At 48.2% G+C, this 16,164-nt stretch overlaps 1 protein-coding gene across 1 annotated transcript; it reads left to right on the top strand.

Moving 5' to 3' along the window:
* Positions 1 to 185: 185 nt before the first annotated feature.
* Positions 186 to 15,813, top strand: UPF1 (UPF1 RNA helicase and ATPase). Its single transcript, XM_029963851.1, has 23 exons — positions 186 to 202; positions 484 to 684; positions 996 to 1,163; positions 2,000 to 2,180; positions 2,635 to 2,796; positions 3,557 to 3,641; positions 3,810 to 3,908; positions 4,112 to 4,220; positions 5,087 to 5,246; positions 5,355 to 5,473; positions 5,713 to 5,877; positions 6,063 to 6,177; positions 6,322 to 6,465; positions 7,125 to 7,338; positions 7,519 to 7,636; positions 8,846 to 9,002; positions 9,872 to 10,014; positions 10,834 to 11,008; positions 11,704 to 11,785; positions 12,296 to 12,457; positions 12,572 to 12,789; positions 13,367 to 13,489; positions 13,608 to 15,813. The coding sequence occupies exons 1-22, from the start codon at positions 186 to 188 to the stop codon at positions 13,484 to 13,486; spliced, it is 3,114 nt and encodes a 1,037-aa protein (XP_029819711.1). The 3' UTR covers positions 13,487 to 13,489; positions 13,608 to 15,813.
* The last annotated feature ends 351 nt before the right edge of the window (positions 15,814 to 16,164 follow it).

The following is a 16,164-nucleotide window of genomic DNA, read 5'->3' as shown; positions in this document are numbered from 1 at the left end:
CTCTGAACTCCCTGAGGGAATAAACACAAGGATCAGCCACCCCAGGGATGGCAGTGGTGGGAGGGTCAGCTCTGAACTCCCTGGGGGAATGAAGACAAGGATCAGCCACCCCAAGGATGGCAGTGGTGGGAGGGTCAGCTCTGAACTCCTTTGAGGAATAAACACATGGATCAACCAATTTAGGGATGGCAGTGGTGGGAAGGTCAGCTCTGAACTCCTTTGAGGAATAAACACATGGATCAGCCAATTTAGGGATGGCAGTGATGGGAAGGTCAACTCTGAACTCCCTGAGGGAATAAACACAAGGATCAGCCACCCCAGGGATGGCAGTGGTGGAAGGGTCAGCTCTGAACTCTCTGGGGGAATAAAGACAAGGATCAGCCACCCCAGGGATGGCAGTGGTGGGAAGTATTAAAATATTTGTGCCTCAGAACAGAAGCTTGGCTCGTGTTCTGTGCTTTTCCCACCCCTCGTGTTCCCCAGTCTTCACTTCCCCTTGTTTTTGGGCACTGCTGAATGGCTTAGATCTCATACTGGAATTTTCCTGGGAGCAATCACCCAGTCACTTCCTGGTTCTTTCCTCCTGAATTGCAGTTACTGTGGGATCCACGACCCTGCCTGTGTGGTTTACTGCAACACCAGCAAGAAGTGGTTCTGTAACGGGCGTGGGAACACCTCGGGCAGGTAAGGGGGGAAAGGAGGCAAATCTTGGCACAATTCCGGGTCTAGAGGGTTTGTTTGGAAGTGTCGTGGTGGCTGCCACTTACTCAGGGGATAATCAAAGCCTGGTGACTTAAAAGTGAGGGATTTTTGACACATTTCCTATTCTTTCACACCTCAAAACATCCACACACTGAGGAACCAGTGGTGGTGGGTGAAAAGAGCAACATCTGCCACAGTAAATAGATTTTATTTGTGCCTCTAATCAATTCAGTCGGGACTAAACGTGATATTCCCACGAATTGGCTACAAATGGATCTCCTCTCTGCTTTCAGCCACATTGTGAACCATCTGGTGAGAGCCAAGTGCAAAGAGGTGACTCTGCACAAGGATGGACCTCTGGGGGAGACCGTCCTGGAGTGCTACAACTGCGGCTGCCGGAACGTGTTCCTGCTGGGCTTCATCCCAGCCAAGGCAGACTCCGTGGTGGTTCTGCTGTGCAGGTGAGAGGAGGCCTCTGCTGCCACCTTTGTGCTCTCTAAAGGGCAGCTCTTGGCCTTCATTTTGCACCAAAGTACCTTTTATGCTCTTGTTTTGCCACCCCTTTTTCCTTGGGATGATCATACGGACTTCGGGGTTGCAAGCAGGGAATGCAGGAAAGGAAAGTTCTGTCGTGCTGGGCAAATACTGGAGTTTTATAGAGAAATATTTCTCCCAAAGGAAGGATTCCTTGGTGGGAGAAAGGTGGGGTTTTTTACCCCTTTTTTACCTGAGATTTTTCAGCTTTGGAGGAGGAACAGACCAGTCCAGGAAGTTACTCTGGAGTAGTGACTCTTCCACAGGGTGTTTTTCCTCTCAGCTCATGGAATCATTGGAGACAGCAGTAAATCAGGAATTGTTCTCTGACAGGTCCAGTCAGGTTTTATAACTGTATTTTAATTCAGTGCTGTCACTTAGCTTGTATTTGACAGTGGACAGTGTGTTTCTGTGGAATGAGTCCTACTTGTTTAAACAGCAGATGGGAAGTAATCCCATTTTCTGCTATAATGGGCTGTAACCACTCCCAAGGGTGTCATATTTGACATTTTAGATGCAGACATTTTCAGCCCTAGAAACACCCAACCAACACTTCTTACAACACTGACCCTTCCCAGTGTTGAAACAACAAACACAAGAGCTAAAAAACTTAATTTTCACAGCAGACTGGGGTTGTTTTGCCTTTTTTTTCCCCCATTTTAACCGAGATATTTGAGTTGTTTCAGGAGCCACACACTAAACCCAGTTTTACTCCTTCCATGTGTGTAATCATTAATTTTTTTCCCTTGTTTTGGTCGTGCAGGCAGCCCTGTGCCAGCCAGAGCAGCCTGAAGGACATCAACTGGGACAGTTCCCAGTGGCAGCCCCTCATCCAGGATCGCTGCTTCCTCTCCTGGCTGGTGAAGATCCCGTCGGAGCAGGAGCAGCTCCGGGCCCGCCAGATCACGGCCCAGCAGATCAACAAGCTGGAGGAGCTCTGGAAGGTACCTGCTGCCCCTCAAACACTGCTCAGCTTATCCCAAAGTGCCAATTCTGGGGGGCTGGGAAGGAGGGAAAAGCTTTTGACCACTGGGTAAGGCAGGGAAATACTGAAATCACACCCCTGGACAATGGGAATTGTCAGAGGGTTCAGTTGTTCAGAGTGAGAAAGCTTCACCTTTAGGTCCTTCAGCCATCTGAAAAAGCAGCTTTCCCCATATCAGGTCTTCCCACGTGTTTCTGCTTTAGGTGTTGAGCAGCTGGGTTGTTAATTATTGTTTTTTGAGGGGTTTCTCTGTACATCCCTTAGAGCAGGACAGACCTGGCTGGATTTAATGGAATGCCTTGGTGTAGCTTTTACACCTTGATGCAACTCCCTGTGGTACCAAGGCACAAGTCCTGGTGTCACTTCTTTATCCTTCAGGCTTTGAAACGAAACACCTGTGCTTTAAATTCCAGGAAAATCCATCTGCAACCCTGGAGGACTTGGAAAAGCCTGGTGTGGATGAAGAACCACAGCATGTCCTGCTTAGATACGAAGATGCTTATCAATACCAAAATATATTTGGTCCTCTAGTCAAGCTTGAGGCAGATTATGACAAGAAACTCAAGGAATCTCAGGTAATTTGCTTGAAATTTGCCTATTTGAGGGGGCTCTGGTATCAAACTCAGGGTCACTGTTGGAGCACAAAAGGAAGCTTTAAGTGGAATAAATATCTTAATTACTGGGCTGTAACAGCACTGTAATATCAGTGGGAGAGGAAAGAAAAATCCTCCAGCTGAGGTTTTTCTTTTTTTAAGAGCTTGAAACACTTGGGAGCTTCCATGTTTTTTGTGCTGGAAGTTTTTCTTTCCAAGAACAATGTTCTGTCCCTGGGGCTGCAACTTGAGCCCCCCCTGTGTGTTGTTCCCCTGGTGACCTGCAGGATATCAGTGGGAGAGGAAAGAAAAATCCTCCAGCTGAGGTTTTTCTTTTTTTAAGAGCTTGAAACACTTGGGAGCTTCCATGTTTTTTGTGCTGGAAGTTTTTCTTTCCAAGAACAATGTTCTGTCCCCGGGGCTGCAACTTGAGCCCCCCCTGTGTGTTGTTCCCCTGGTGACCTGCAGGACCTCAGTGGGACCTGCCAGTGAAACCTGAGNGCTTTTGTAGAACAGAATTAACCTCCTGCAGATGGTGGCAGCTCAGTCCAGAGCAAGAAATACAGATTTCTGTGACACTGGAACACCAGGTTTTGGTGTTTTGAAGCACAGTTGGCAAACAGCTCTTTAAGAACACAATAAACAGCTCTTTAAGAACACAATAAACAGCTCTTTAAGAACACAATAAACAGCTCTTTAAGAACATAATAAATGCCTTTTTTTTTTTTTCTTTTACCCTTAGACCCAAGATAACATCACAGTCAGATGGGACCTGGGCTTGAACAAGAAGAGAATTGCTTATTTCACTTTGCCAAAGACTGACTCAGGTAATCACAACTGGATTGTTTTGTGGGGGGTTTTTTTATACCTGGTGAAAAAAAAAAATCAATGTTTGAAGAACTGTGAGGATCTGACCTGGGACAGCAGGTGGTTCTTGAAGGGTTTTTATGGTGGGAGATGGTTGCTGAGAGCATTTTTTTCCCCTTCCTTTGCAGACATGAGGCTCATGCAAGGAGATGAGATCTGCCTGAGGTACAAAGGAGACCTGGCCCCGCTCTGGAAAGGAATTGGTCACGTTATCAAAGTTCCTGATAGTATCCTTTACTTAAATAAAGCTCAACCTGGAGCTGCAGCCTCTCCAAGAAGCCATTAAATAAATCCAGAAGTAATTCTGAGATAATTTCAGTTTGTCCTGGGGGGATCTTGCTGTCAAAAAAAAAAAAAGAAAAATGACCGGAATTGGGGAAAATAAAATTCAAATTGTTGCTATAGATTACTACTTAACGAGGTTCTACAGATTATGGTGATGAGATTGCCATCGAGCTGAGGAGCAGCGTGGGAGCCCCTGTGGAAGTCACTCACAACTTCCAAGTGGATTTTGTATGGAAATCCACTTCCTTTGACAGGTATTGGGCAAACACTTCAGAACCTGGCACGTGGTCGGTGCAGGTTCTGTGGGTATTTTTTTTTTCTCTTTGCCTCCAATGGGTGTTTCTGATCCAAAAAAAGTTGTGTTACTTTGACACCAGCAATCAGAAATCTCAGTGTGTGGAGTGTTGGAACACCTGTTTCATAGAGCAACTAGATTTTTGCCTAGAAATGGAATTACCTGAATGTCTTAAAATGGTCAATTTTTCCCATTTTGAAGGCACTCTTAAGGTTTGCTGCAAATACATCAAAGGGGGGAATTCACCTCCTGTTTGGTAATACTTGAAATGTGAGAAGAAAAAACAGTTTTGTAGTTCACCTTCCTCTGTAGGGAAGTGGTGCCTGGTTTTAGTTGGCATTCCTGAGCTTGGAGTTGCTTTAACTGGTTAAAATTTCAAGGCATTTGGGGTCAATGGGCTTCAGCCACATCTGTACTGCATTTTGTAAGTTGGCTTATTATCCTGTTATTAGGATATTAGAATTTCCTTTTATTAGTATATCCTAGTAGTAGTAGTAGTGATATATCCTATTCTTTATTATGAGTGCAATTTTTCTTCAAATCTTGCACCTAAAATCACTGTCCCAGCTTCTGCCAAAGGCTGGTGTCCCTCTACACATTTTTCTGATTCCTTTGTAATGTTGACATGGAGAAAAACAAGCTCTGTGTTCTGAGAGTGTAATTTTTGTCCCTTAACTCTCTTAGTAAGTCTTTTTCCACTGCTCTCTTTTCCAAGAAGTGTAATTTCAATTTGTGCCCACTGTCTGCTGAACCTTGGCACGGGATGGTTGACTTGAGGTCACGCTGATCTCCCTGACTTATTTTTCATCCCTTCCCTCGTTCCAGGATGCAGAGTGCTCTCAAAACCTTTGCTGTGGATGAGACCTCAGTGTCTGGGTACATCTATCACAAGCTGCTGGGCCACGAGGTGGAAGATGTGATTATTAAATGCCAGTTGCCAAAGCGCTTCACAGCACAAGGACTTCCTGATCTCAACCACTCTCAGGTAACCCCCTCTCCCCTTTGCTACGTGAAGGATTTAGGAATGGAGGTTAAACAGCTTCAACATCCTATGCATTGAATGCTAAATTAGCAATAAACCCCGTTTTTATAGGTTTATGCTGTGAAAACTGTCCTGCAGCGTCCTCTGAGCCTTATTCAGGGTCCCCCTGGCACTGGGAAGACAGTGACATCAGCCACCATCGTGTATCATCTGGCCAGACAGGGCAACGGGTGAGAACTGCTCTCTCCAAGTCTTGATGCATGAGGTGACTTTCTTAGTGGAAGGAATCACCTTGATTTTAAAACCCAAACTCATTTACTGCCATTTTCTGGGAAGGCTTGGGCCGGGTTCAGCAAATACCCTTCCCCAGCATATTATTTTCAGGGGTGTCATTGCATGTTGTTTCACTACGAGTCTAGTGGAGGAAAATCTGCAGCTTGCTGAGCCTTGGTGGCTGGTGTTTCCCCAGGCCTGTGCTGGTGTGTGCCCCCAGTAACATCGCCGTGGACCAGCTCACCGAGAAGATCCACCAGACCGGGCTGAAGGTGGTGCGTCTGTGTGCGAAGAGCAGGGAGGCCATCGACTCCCCCGTGTCCTTCCTGGCACTGCACAACCAGATCAGGAACATGGACAGGTGAGGAACGAGCAGAACCCCCCTGGTTCTGGTGCTGTGAGGGACACGACTGGTGGATGTTGTCGGAGCTTGACTTTGCTCTTCTGTCCGTGTCACGATTAGTTAAAAATTACTTTCCCTGTGATCCTACAAACAGTCAGGCCCTAAAGCAAAATTCCTGATTTATTTAATTATTTTTTTTGCAGCATGCCAGAGCTTCAGAAACTGCAGCAGCTCAAAGATGAGACTGGAGAGCTCTCATCTGCCGACGAGAAGCGTTACCGGGCGCTCAAACGAACCGCGGAGCGGGAGCTGCTCATGGTGAGGATCCCCCTGCTCTGCTCCCCCCTGACCTGAGCTGCAGCTTGCTGCTGGAGCTCAGAGCACCTGGGGGGCATTCCTGGGGTGGTTTTGAACGCTGTCCAGGGCGGGAGTTGGGTGACTGGTGCTGTGTTTGTGCCCCAGAACGCGGATGTGATCTGCTGCACCTGCGTGGGCGCCGGCGATCCCAGGCTGGCCAAGATGCAGTTCCGCTCCATCCTCATCGATGAGAGCACCCAGGCCACCGAGCCCGAGTGCATGGTGCCCGTTGTGCTGGGAGCAAAGCAGGTGAGCCCCTTGCATTCCAGCACAGGAGGAGTTTCTAAATCCAGCAGTGACATTCCCCGTGTAGGCACGCAGGGATGCAGAATTCTTCCCTTTTGCTGAAAGGCACCTCCATGGTGCAAACCTGAACGACTCCGGGTTGTGTTAGTCCTGTCAGCTCTCGGTTTCCATGGCGTAATCTTTGCCTGGAACATTTTCTGCTCTTGGAACAATCTGGAGGCTGAATAAGCTTTTATTTCCAAATGATCAGCTGCAAAGCGAGTTGACACTAAAGGTTCCTAAGCCTTAGGTGAGACCTGAAGCTTATCACAAGCCAGACTGGTAAATTCCTAATACATCAGGCAGTGGTTTAAGCTGACAGAGGGTGGGTTTAGATTGGATATTCAGGGGAAATTATTCCCTGTGAGGGTGATGAGGCCCTGGCACAGGTTGCCCAGAGAAGCCGTGGCTGCCCCATCCCTGGAAGTGTCCAAGGCCACGTTGGAGCAACCTGGGAGAGTGGAAGGTATCCCTGCCCATGGCAGGGGGTGGAACTGGATGATCTTTTAAGGTCCTTCCAATCCAAACCACCCTGTGATTCTATATATTTCAGTAGGATATTGCCATTGTTTTAAACAAGTGTCAGAAAATAAACTTTCTCTACACGCTCTTCTTCCCCACAGCTCATTCTGGTGGGTGACCACTGCCAGCTGGGGCCCGTGGTGATGTGCAAGAAAGCTGCCAAGGCTGGGCTGTCCCAGTCCCTGTTTGAGAGGCTGGTGGTGCTGGGGATCCGGCCCATCCGGCTCCAGGTGCAGTACCGGATGCATCCCGCCCTCAGCGCCTTCCCTTCCAACATCTTCTACGAGGGCTCGCTCCAGAACGGGGTCACTGCAGGTGAGCAGCCACTCTGCTCCCCCAGAGGCACTGGGGAGGTCAAAGACAGGCTTCTTACACCTGGGTTATTCCTTTGGAATGGAAAGAGTTGCCACTGCCCTTAGTTTGGAGTATTTATTTATGGAAGTATCCGAGTGTTCCTGTTAACTTTGTTCCGCCTGCTGTTCCCCTGCTCCTCAGCTGACCGTGTGAAGAAAGGCTTTGACTTCCAGTGGCCACAGCCTGACAAACCAATGTTCTTCTACGTCACCCAAGGACAGGAGGAGATTGCCAGCTCAGGCACCTCTTACTTAAACAGGTAAATAAAACTCAGGCAGGTAAAATAAAACCCCCCTCTGACATCCACACTCGTGTGCTGGGACACCAGGACTCAGGGCTGTTCATTCCCATGCTGTGCAGCAGTTCTGAGCTAATAAAACCTCAGGGGTAATTAATGACCAGTTGAAGTGGCTCGTGGGCCTCTTGAACAAAAGCTGCCATGGAGGATGGTGCAGCCTGAGCTGCAGGTTGGGGTTGGTTTGCCCTGGGCTCCCTGTACAGCAAACCAGGAGAAAAAGGCACCAAGTGGGAGCAGTTCAGAGCTTAAGTGGGTTTGAATTGCTCTGTGGAGGAGTTTGTCTTCCTTCAATGGTTGTGTAAGGTTGTATAAGGGATGATAAAGTGCCTGATCTGTGGGATGAATAAACTGACTGCAGTTACAGCAGGAAATGCTGATCCAGTTGCATTTTGAAGCCAGAATTCCAGCTGCTCCTGAAGCAGAACCCTAAATCTTGGATTTTTAGTGGTGGTGCAGAAGGGATGGGAATTTAAATTTTCTTTTTCCTACCCCTTTTTTCTGCACAGTCCAACTTCTTTGTCAAAGAAGGAGCTTAAACCACTTTGTTCCTCTTGGCTGTACATGTTTTGTTCGTGTGCCTGGAAGGGAAACCAAGACCAAGCTCTGAAAAATAACTGCTGAGATATTTTTAATCCCAGTCTGCTTTCCTGAGCAGCATGTGCAAGACTGGAGACAGCAGAGCAGATTGTGCACAAACAAACAGCACAATAATTGGCTGATTGACATTAAAACCAGTTCTGCATTTGAATCTTTGAGATAAAGCACCTGAAGGATCCGTTTGCACGGCAGGTTGGGGTTGTTTTTGATGGTCTTGGTTATAAAAGCACACATGGATATCTGACTCTACCAAAAGTTCCATTTGCTGTTCCAGGAAGTCCAGTTGTGTAATTCTGAGAAGGTGGAGGTGCACCTAAGGAGAAATTTGTGTCATTCTGAGATGTTGGGTTTGGCCTGTGTCCCTCTGGGGTGAGATCTGTGCGTGGCCTGAGTCGAGAGGTGACAGTGGGGAATGTTCCTGAGCTGAGTTAGTCTGAGCAGTGCAGAATTGATCTTTTTATTGGAGTGGCCTCACAGCATCCATGTTCAAGGTCTTTAGACCCATTAAGCTGCAAAAAATGAGACCTAATGTGTCTAATCCTCCTCGGATAATCCAACCTCTCTCCCCTCTAGGACGGAAGCTGCCAACGTGGAGAAAATCACCACGAAGCTGCTGAAGGCTGGTGCCAAACCAGACCAGATTGGCATCATCACTCCTTACGAAGGGCAGCGCTCCTACCTGGTGCAGTACATGCAGTTCAGTGGCTCCCTGCACACCAAGCTCTACCAGGTACAGATGAGAGCACAGAGAAGCCAGAAAAGCCTCACAAATATTTTCGTTTTCAGTCCGTGTTGGATTTTTGCACTTTTTAGTTGACTGTGGTTAAAACAGAGCAGGGAGAGGAGTTTGGGAGGTGGCTGCAGGGGCCAGGGGAGCAGCTGAACAGGTAGAAGGAGGAAGCCCTGCTGAGATCTGTGTTGAAAGGAAGGGTCCTGAGGCCCAGAAGGGAGAGGCCACTGGGGCTCCAGCTGTGGAAAAGTTTGTGTTTTGGATAAAGAGACACACAGGAAAACAAGCTCTGTAAATTCTGATGGTCATACTATTTATTTGCTTGGGAACATGTCCTCCCATCAGTGGGACTCCTCTACCAAACATCAGAATTAGTTGCTGCAAACAAGGCAATTATATGTTTAATCCAGTCTTGTTTTGCAATATTGGGAACTCGCTCAGTGTTTTCACTGAAGGGAAACTTGGTGGAGATACTTTTCCCTGTGCCAGGAATGATCTGTCCCTGTGATTCAGGTTTCTGGGAGCTGGGAGCAGCAGTGCTAATTTGGACCTCTCTTCCTGTGGGGTTTAGGAATACTCAGAATTCTCCCTGGCAGCATCCCAGCCAAGGGCTGATTCCCACAGTTTGGGGGAAATGGGAGGACCATAAAGCAGTGAACACGACAGCAATTCCTCCTAAACTGAGGCTCTCTGTTCTCCTCCAGGGAAACTATTTCATGACCAGTGGGATTACCAAATCACTCCTCATTCCAAAAGTAACATTTTTGTCCAGTGATGGCAGGGTTGGTGCGTGGCCAGCACGTCTGGCAGTGCCTGTTGGTGGCAGAACTGTTTGGCTTCCGTGATTTACGTGTGTTCCTCCCTTTCAGGAGGTGGAAATTGCGAGTGTGGATGCCTTCCAGGGCAGGGAGAAGGACTTTATTATCCTTTCCTGTGTGAGGGCCAACGAACACCAGGGAATTGGGTTCCTCAATGACCCCAGGAGGCTCAACGTGGCCCTTACCAGGGCGAGGTAAAGCGGGATTGGGCACGGGGAGGGAACCTGCAGGAAAGATGGAGAGAGGCTTTGGACAGGGGCCTGCAGGGACAGGACAAGGTGGAATGGCTTCACTGACTGGTTAGGTGGAATATTGGGAAGGAATTCTTCCCTGGGAAGAATTCTGGGCACAGGTTACCCAGAAAAGCTGTGGCTACCCCATCCCTGGAAGTGTCCAAGGCCAGGTTGGAGCAACCTGGGATAGTGGAAGGTGTCCCTGCCCATGGCAGGGGGTGGGATTGGATGGGCCTTAAGGCTCTTTCCAACCCAACCCATCTTTGTGCCATCTTTATTCCTCTCAGCCCAGGCAGTGTTCCCATTTGGCATCAGTAGTTTTCAGACTGTGTCCTTCCCCTCTGTTCTCAGGACAGATCCCTTCCCTGCTTCTTTATCCCTTCCAAAAAAACATTTTTGGACCATTTTTGCTTCTAAGGGATCTGATTCCAAGAGAGGTGATGTGGAATCCAACAGGATGTTGGTTGTCTCCCTTGTTTTCTGGGAGCTTTGGAACCCAGCAGGAGGTGGTGGTTGTTGGCACACACCGACGGGTTGGGCAAGCCTGAAGGAGGAAGTCTGTGACTGTTGAGAAAGTGGCTGCAGCAACCTCCTTCCAGGTGTTTTGTCATGCTGTGGAAAACATCTGCTGTAAACAAACCAGTTGCACCTCCTGCTCTCTTGGCTGCTTCAACTGAGAGATGGATTTGGAGGCTGCTCCACCAGCAGCGTTTAATTTGATTTACAACATCGACTGATTTTTAACAAACTTAACTCGAGCTCCTCTGCTGCTGCACACAGGTATGGAGTAATTATTGTGGGGAACCCCAAAGCCCTGTCTAAGCAGCCACTCTGGAATCACCTCCTGAATTACTACAAGGAGCAGAAGGTGCTGGTGGAGGGACCACTGAACAACCTCCGGGAGAGCCTCATGCAGTTCAGCAAACCCCGCAAGCTCGTCAACACCATCAACCCCGTGAGTGAGCCCTGCTGCCCCTGGGGGCTGCCACAGGGGGCACTTGGGGGTCTATTGATTAATTATCAGTTGCAAATGGGTGGAATGAACAGTCCCCAGCACAGCCTCACACCCCTGGAACTCTCCGTGGCCTGGTTGGTGTGGTGGGACCCCGGGAAGTGGCTGCTTCAGCTGTCCCTAGGTTGGAATTTTGGGGGTTTTTAAGCTACAGAGTTTCCTGAGGGGTGAGTTCTGAGGTGAATGAAGCACAAAGGAACTGCTCTGTGTAGAAATGGCAAGCTCATGAGGCAGGTGGAACATCACAGCGTTGCTTCAAACCCTCAACCTGCAAGTTTTATACTTGATTCTTTAACATAAAATAAGGAGTTGTTGGGGGGGGGAGCTTGTCAGCCCTCACAGGGCAGTGGTGTGAGTAGGACAAGGGGAAAAACTATCACCAGAGCCTTCAAATAAGCTGAAAACCCATCAAATGTTTCACACTTGGAGAGAGGCTGCCTGTAAAATCTTAACTCCTCGTGGTCAAGCTGCAGCTGAAATAATAACCAGAGGTTTTCCATGTCTTGGGACTAATTCATTTCCTCAACACTTGCAAACTGGACGTGATCTGTGGGGTTTTACTGGGTTTTTGTTTCACTGAGGTTGCAGGGCAGAGTTTTCAAGGCAGAGGCTTTGTCTAACTCCCCTAATCCTTGCAGGGTGCCCGTTTCATGACCACTGCCATGTATGATGCACGTGAGGCCATTATTCCAGGATCTGTCTATGACAGGAGCAGTCAAGGTAAAGGAAATTATCAAAATTAGCACCTTTATAGATTGATTTTTTTTGTTTGTCTGTTTGTTTTTTCCCCCTAACTGGTCCTTGAGGTGTGTGGTATTTTACACACTTTAAGCTTTTAAATGTTACAAGAGCCACTACAGAAAAATATGGAGTTTTAGGACTGAAAAATGTTCACAATCTGCCTGGTTTTTGCTCTCTGTATATATAGAACCCCTACCAGTCTAACTGGATGTCTGAAAAATGAGGGGAAAAAGGGAGCGTGTGAAGCATTTCAGGAATCTCAGATGGTTCTGTGGCAGAGTAACTGTGGGAATGAACATGTGTTAGATGAGCTTATGGAATTTTCAAGCGTGGAATAAACAGTGAACCAGAAATACTGGTGCTTCCTGGCCTGTCCTTACCATTTCTGGTTCATCCTGCTCACGAGCCTGATAATAAAAAGCAGGGCTATAAATTGATTTTTTTAAATATTCAGGATCGCTTTTCCTCCTCCTCCTTCCTCCTCTGCAGGGCGCCCATCCAACATGTACTTCCAGACCCACGACCAGATTGGGATGATCAGTGCTGGCCCCAGCCACGTCACTGCCATGAACATTCCCATCCCCTTCAACCTGGTGATGCCCCCGATGCCACCCCCGGGGTACTTCGGCCAGGCCAACGGACCCGCCGCAGGTACCGGGGCTGGGAGGGGGCAGAACCCCCCTTTCTGGGGCTGGGAGGGATCAAGGAACCTGTTTGCATGAGCCCAGCTCCTCACTGCTGGTTGGGATCCACCCCTCCTTGCAGGACGTGGGGCTCCCAAAGGAAAGACCGGTCGTGGCGGGCGCCAGAAAAACCGTTTTGGGATTCCCGGGACGAGTCAGTCCAACCTTCCCAACAGCCAAGCCAGCCAAGATGTGGTGTCCCAGCCTTTCTCCCAGGGCCCCCTGACTCAGGGCTATATCTCCATGAGTCAGCCTTCACAGATGAGTCAGCCTGGGCTCTCCCAACCAGAATTATCACAGGTAAGCAGCGTTGGGGGAGTAGTCTGGTCTAGTCTGACCTTTTCCTGGGATTTATGTTGGTGCCTGCGGGCAGGCACATCCTTGTTCTGGCACTGGGGGAAATGAAACTGAAACCATTTCGTGCTCCTGCACTGTGTGACCCTCAGAGCACACTGGGGCAGAAAGGTGAAGTGCTGCATGTCCAGCCCTCAGCCTTAAAAAAAAAGCAGGTTTCACTTTGTTCCATCCTTCTCCTTGCGAGCAGGACATTAACTACTTCTCAGAGCAGGCAGGGAGAGGAAAACCCTCATCTCAGAGTTGGTCTCATTTCTAAGGGGTGCTATATTTTAGCAGTAACTGTTTACATTTTGGAAGCAGAGTATCTGAGAGAAAGAGAGAGAAGGAGGGAGAGTCCCCGACTCGGAGCCTTAACTTTGAGCCACCAAAACCCCCTTTTTGATGCAAATTCCACACCAAACCGGATTTTAAAAACCCAAGCAGACCCTCAGACTTTAACCTGGTCCCCCAGGTGTTCTAAAAGCTTCGTGAGGGAGCACCTGGGGGTGACGAGGAGCTTTACACAGCCTTTCCCTTCCAGGACAGTTACCTTGGTGATGAGTTTAAATCCCAGATTGACGTGGCGCTGTCACAGGACTCAACTTACCAGGGTGAACGTGCATATCAACATGGTGGAGTGACGGGACTGTCACAGTATTAGAGTGTAAGAACCTCAGGGGGGCCCTCCTCTGCTTCCTCCCCCTCCTCCAAGCTCCTCAAAGGTTTGTGTGAGCAGTGCTGTCCCTAACACAGCCCCCCTTTTTTTGTCTCCTCGCTTCCAGGTTGAGGAAGAAGAGCTAAGCTTGCGTGGAGCTTAGTTCATCAGCATTTTATTCTGGGTAATAAAAAAAATAAAATAAAATGGATACCTGTTTTCCACTGCTAAAACTGAAGCACCACTGTGTGAGAGCAACAGGAGAAAGAAACCAACCAACGGAGAGAGAGAGAGAGAGAGAAAGAGAGAGAGAGAGAAAGAAAGAAAGGAGCGCGCGAGAGAGCCCACTGCTATAGCTCACTGAGACCAGGAGACCGCGGAGGAGAGAGAGCCCTGACGGACCTGCTGGCGCCTCGCTGGGAAGGAACTCACCCCAAAATGAGTGGTCAGCCGAGTCCCTGCTCCCCCAGTCACCCCCACGCTCGAGAGAAGGGCCTTAAAAAAAAAAAAAAAAAACAAAACAAAAAAAAGCAGGTTTCACTTCATTCCATCCTTCTCTTTGCGAGCAGGGCGTTGCTACTACTTTTCAGAGCAGAAGGGGGAGAGGAAAACCCTCATCTCAGAGTTGGTCTCGTTTCTAAGGGGTACTATATTTTAGCAGTAACTGTTTACATTTTAGAAGCAGAGTATCTGAGAGAAAAAGAGAGAGAGAGAGAGGGAGGGAGGGAGAGTCCCTGACTCGGTGACAGCAAAGCCAAGCAGAAATCCAGCGGGATCCAGCTGATGCTCAACTCTGAGATGCAGGTTTTGTTGTCCAACACTGGCTCTGAAATCTTAGTTGTCATCGTGTCGCCCACATTCTGAACGGGTCTTTCGTGACGAGGTGGTTTTAAAAGAGATCCTTTCAAAAAAAGGAGCACTGAGTTGTTTTTTTTTTGTTGTTTTGTTTTGTTTTTTGTTTTTTGGTTTTTTTTTTAAAGAAAAGAAGTTTGTCTCTGAATTCTTAGTGGTGGACCTGGGAGATCCTTGTTCTGAGAAGCTTATATATATATAAAAAAAAACAAAAACAAAAACAAAACAAAAAAAAATATTGTTTCAAACAAAACTTAAATTAGAGCACCAAACCTTGAGAACTTTTTTCAGTGTGATTTAAAGTTGCAGCAATCAGCCTCTTCTTCCTACATTGGATAGCAGTTAGAGTGAGAGGAGCCTGCGCGCTCGGGCAGGAGGAGGGTTTCAAAGTGTTTTCTGTCTGCTTTAATTGGCTACTGTCTGGACTCTACTCTGTGAAAAAAACAAGCCTTTCTGTCAGATGAACTTCGTGCTTGATAAGGGGATTGGGGTTCCTGTGCCCTTCGGCCCCTGGAGGGAAGATGCAAAACAAAAAACAGCCCCTGCTTTGCCCGCCGCAGATCGGGGGGAGAAGGAGCGGAATCCGGGGATTATTTTGGTGCGGAAGGAAAGACTCCACGGCTCCAGGTGGGACTCCTGGACAAAGCAGGCAGTTGGTGGAAGGTGGCCTCTGAGGAGCTGGGTTTAATTAGAGATAATGGGTCAGGCTTTGGCGTGGCTTCTTCGGTGAGGAGAGCAGGGAGGTGCCAGAGCCAGGTGTTGTTGGCAAAGCGAACCCGGAGCAGCTTTTTTTTCAGGTAGTGGCCACGGCCGTGCCATCCATGCTGGCTGATGAGTCAGGACTGAGAAGAACAGCACATTAAAGAGAAGCCATCCAATTTCTAAGTTGTACCCATGTCTTAACCAGTCGTATGGGAACACTGGGAGCGTTTTATTTCTGTCTAAACCTTTCTAGAAGCAGCAGAGAAGTGACAATTCCTGCAGAGCCCCCTTTTTACCAGACCCCTGAATCAGACTGACCTCTACCTCCCAATTGGCCAAGAACAGTAGAGAGTGATCCACTAACCTGGGTGTTTTTTCAAGTTGGAGATGAGTTAGCTTTATACTCAAAAGGGCTCCAAGTGTTTCTAGTCTTTTTTTTTGGGGGGGGGAGAACTCAAAAATACCTCTCATATGAATGTACTTCGACGCCGTGAAAACCCCACTTTTTGTACCTGGGGGGGGGGCAGCCCTTCCATTCCTGTCCTTTCCGTGGGTTGTTGCCCCTGCTTTCCCAACCTGTTCTTGCTGTAGTTTCCCCAGGGTGTCTCCCCCCCACCCAGTGCAGCCCCCCCAGTACCCCAGGACACAGATTCACCCTTTGCCTTCGGTCCCGCCCCGACCGGAGTCCGAGAACTGCAAAAAAAAAACCAAACCCACAACCCCATTCTTTTCTCATCAAAAGCCTCCAGAGTTTAGACTTCTAAAAAAAAAAACAAACAGTGAAAGAATGGAGACACAGGCCACCTTCCTTCCTCGTGGGATGGACTGTTTTATTTATTAACATTTGCCGAAGGGCTTTTTAATTTTTATTTTTTTTCCTTCCGTAGGCTGCGTAGTTGGCGTAGACTTTTCTGATAGGTTTGAGCTGGACCCCTCTGTGCAACGCTTTCCATGAGTAATGTAGCCCCCCCTTCTCTCCCCTCACCCCTTTATTTCACTGCTGGGAATGCTTGGCCTCTGCTTTGTGCTGGTTTTTTCCTTTGTAGCGCAGTTAACTCTGAGTTTTACAAATCCAGACATCAGTGCTAGCACGGTGTTTTAAAAAAAAAAAACAAACTCTCTTTTGATTT

Source organism: Manacus vitellinus, unplaced genomic scaffold (genome assembly GCF_001715985.3).
Source record: "Manacus vitellinus isolate BGI_N305 unplaced genomic scaffold, ASM171598v3 scaffold_64_pilon, whole genome shotgun sequence".
Taxonomy (NCBI): Eukaryota; Metazoa; Chordata; class Aves; order Passeriformes; family Pipridae; genus Manacus; species Manacus vitellinus.
The sequence above is the reverse complement of the archived record's forward strand: the minus strand, read 5'-3'. Positions and strand labels throughout refer to the sequence as shown.

Excerpts from the sequence above, each read along its gene's own strand:
- UPF1 (XM_029963851.1), top strand. Across the intron at positions 2,797-3,556 it reads AGAAACTCAAGGAATCTCAG|ACCCAAGATAACATCACAGT; the intron begins GTAATTTGCTTG and ends TTTTACCCTTAG. Across the intron at positions 11,009-11,703 it reads TCGTCAACACCATCAACCCC|GGTGCCCGTTTCATGACCAC; the intron begins GTGAGTGAGCCC and ends TAATCCTTGCAG.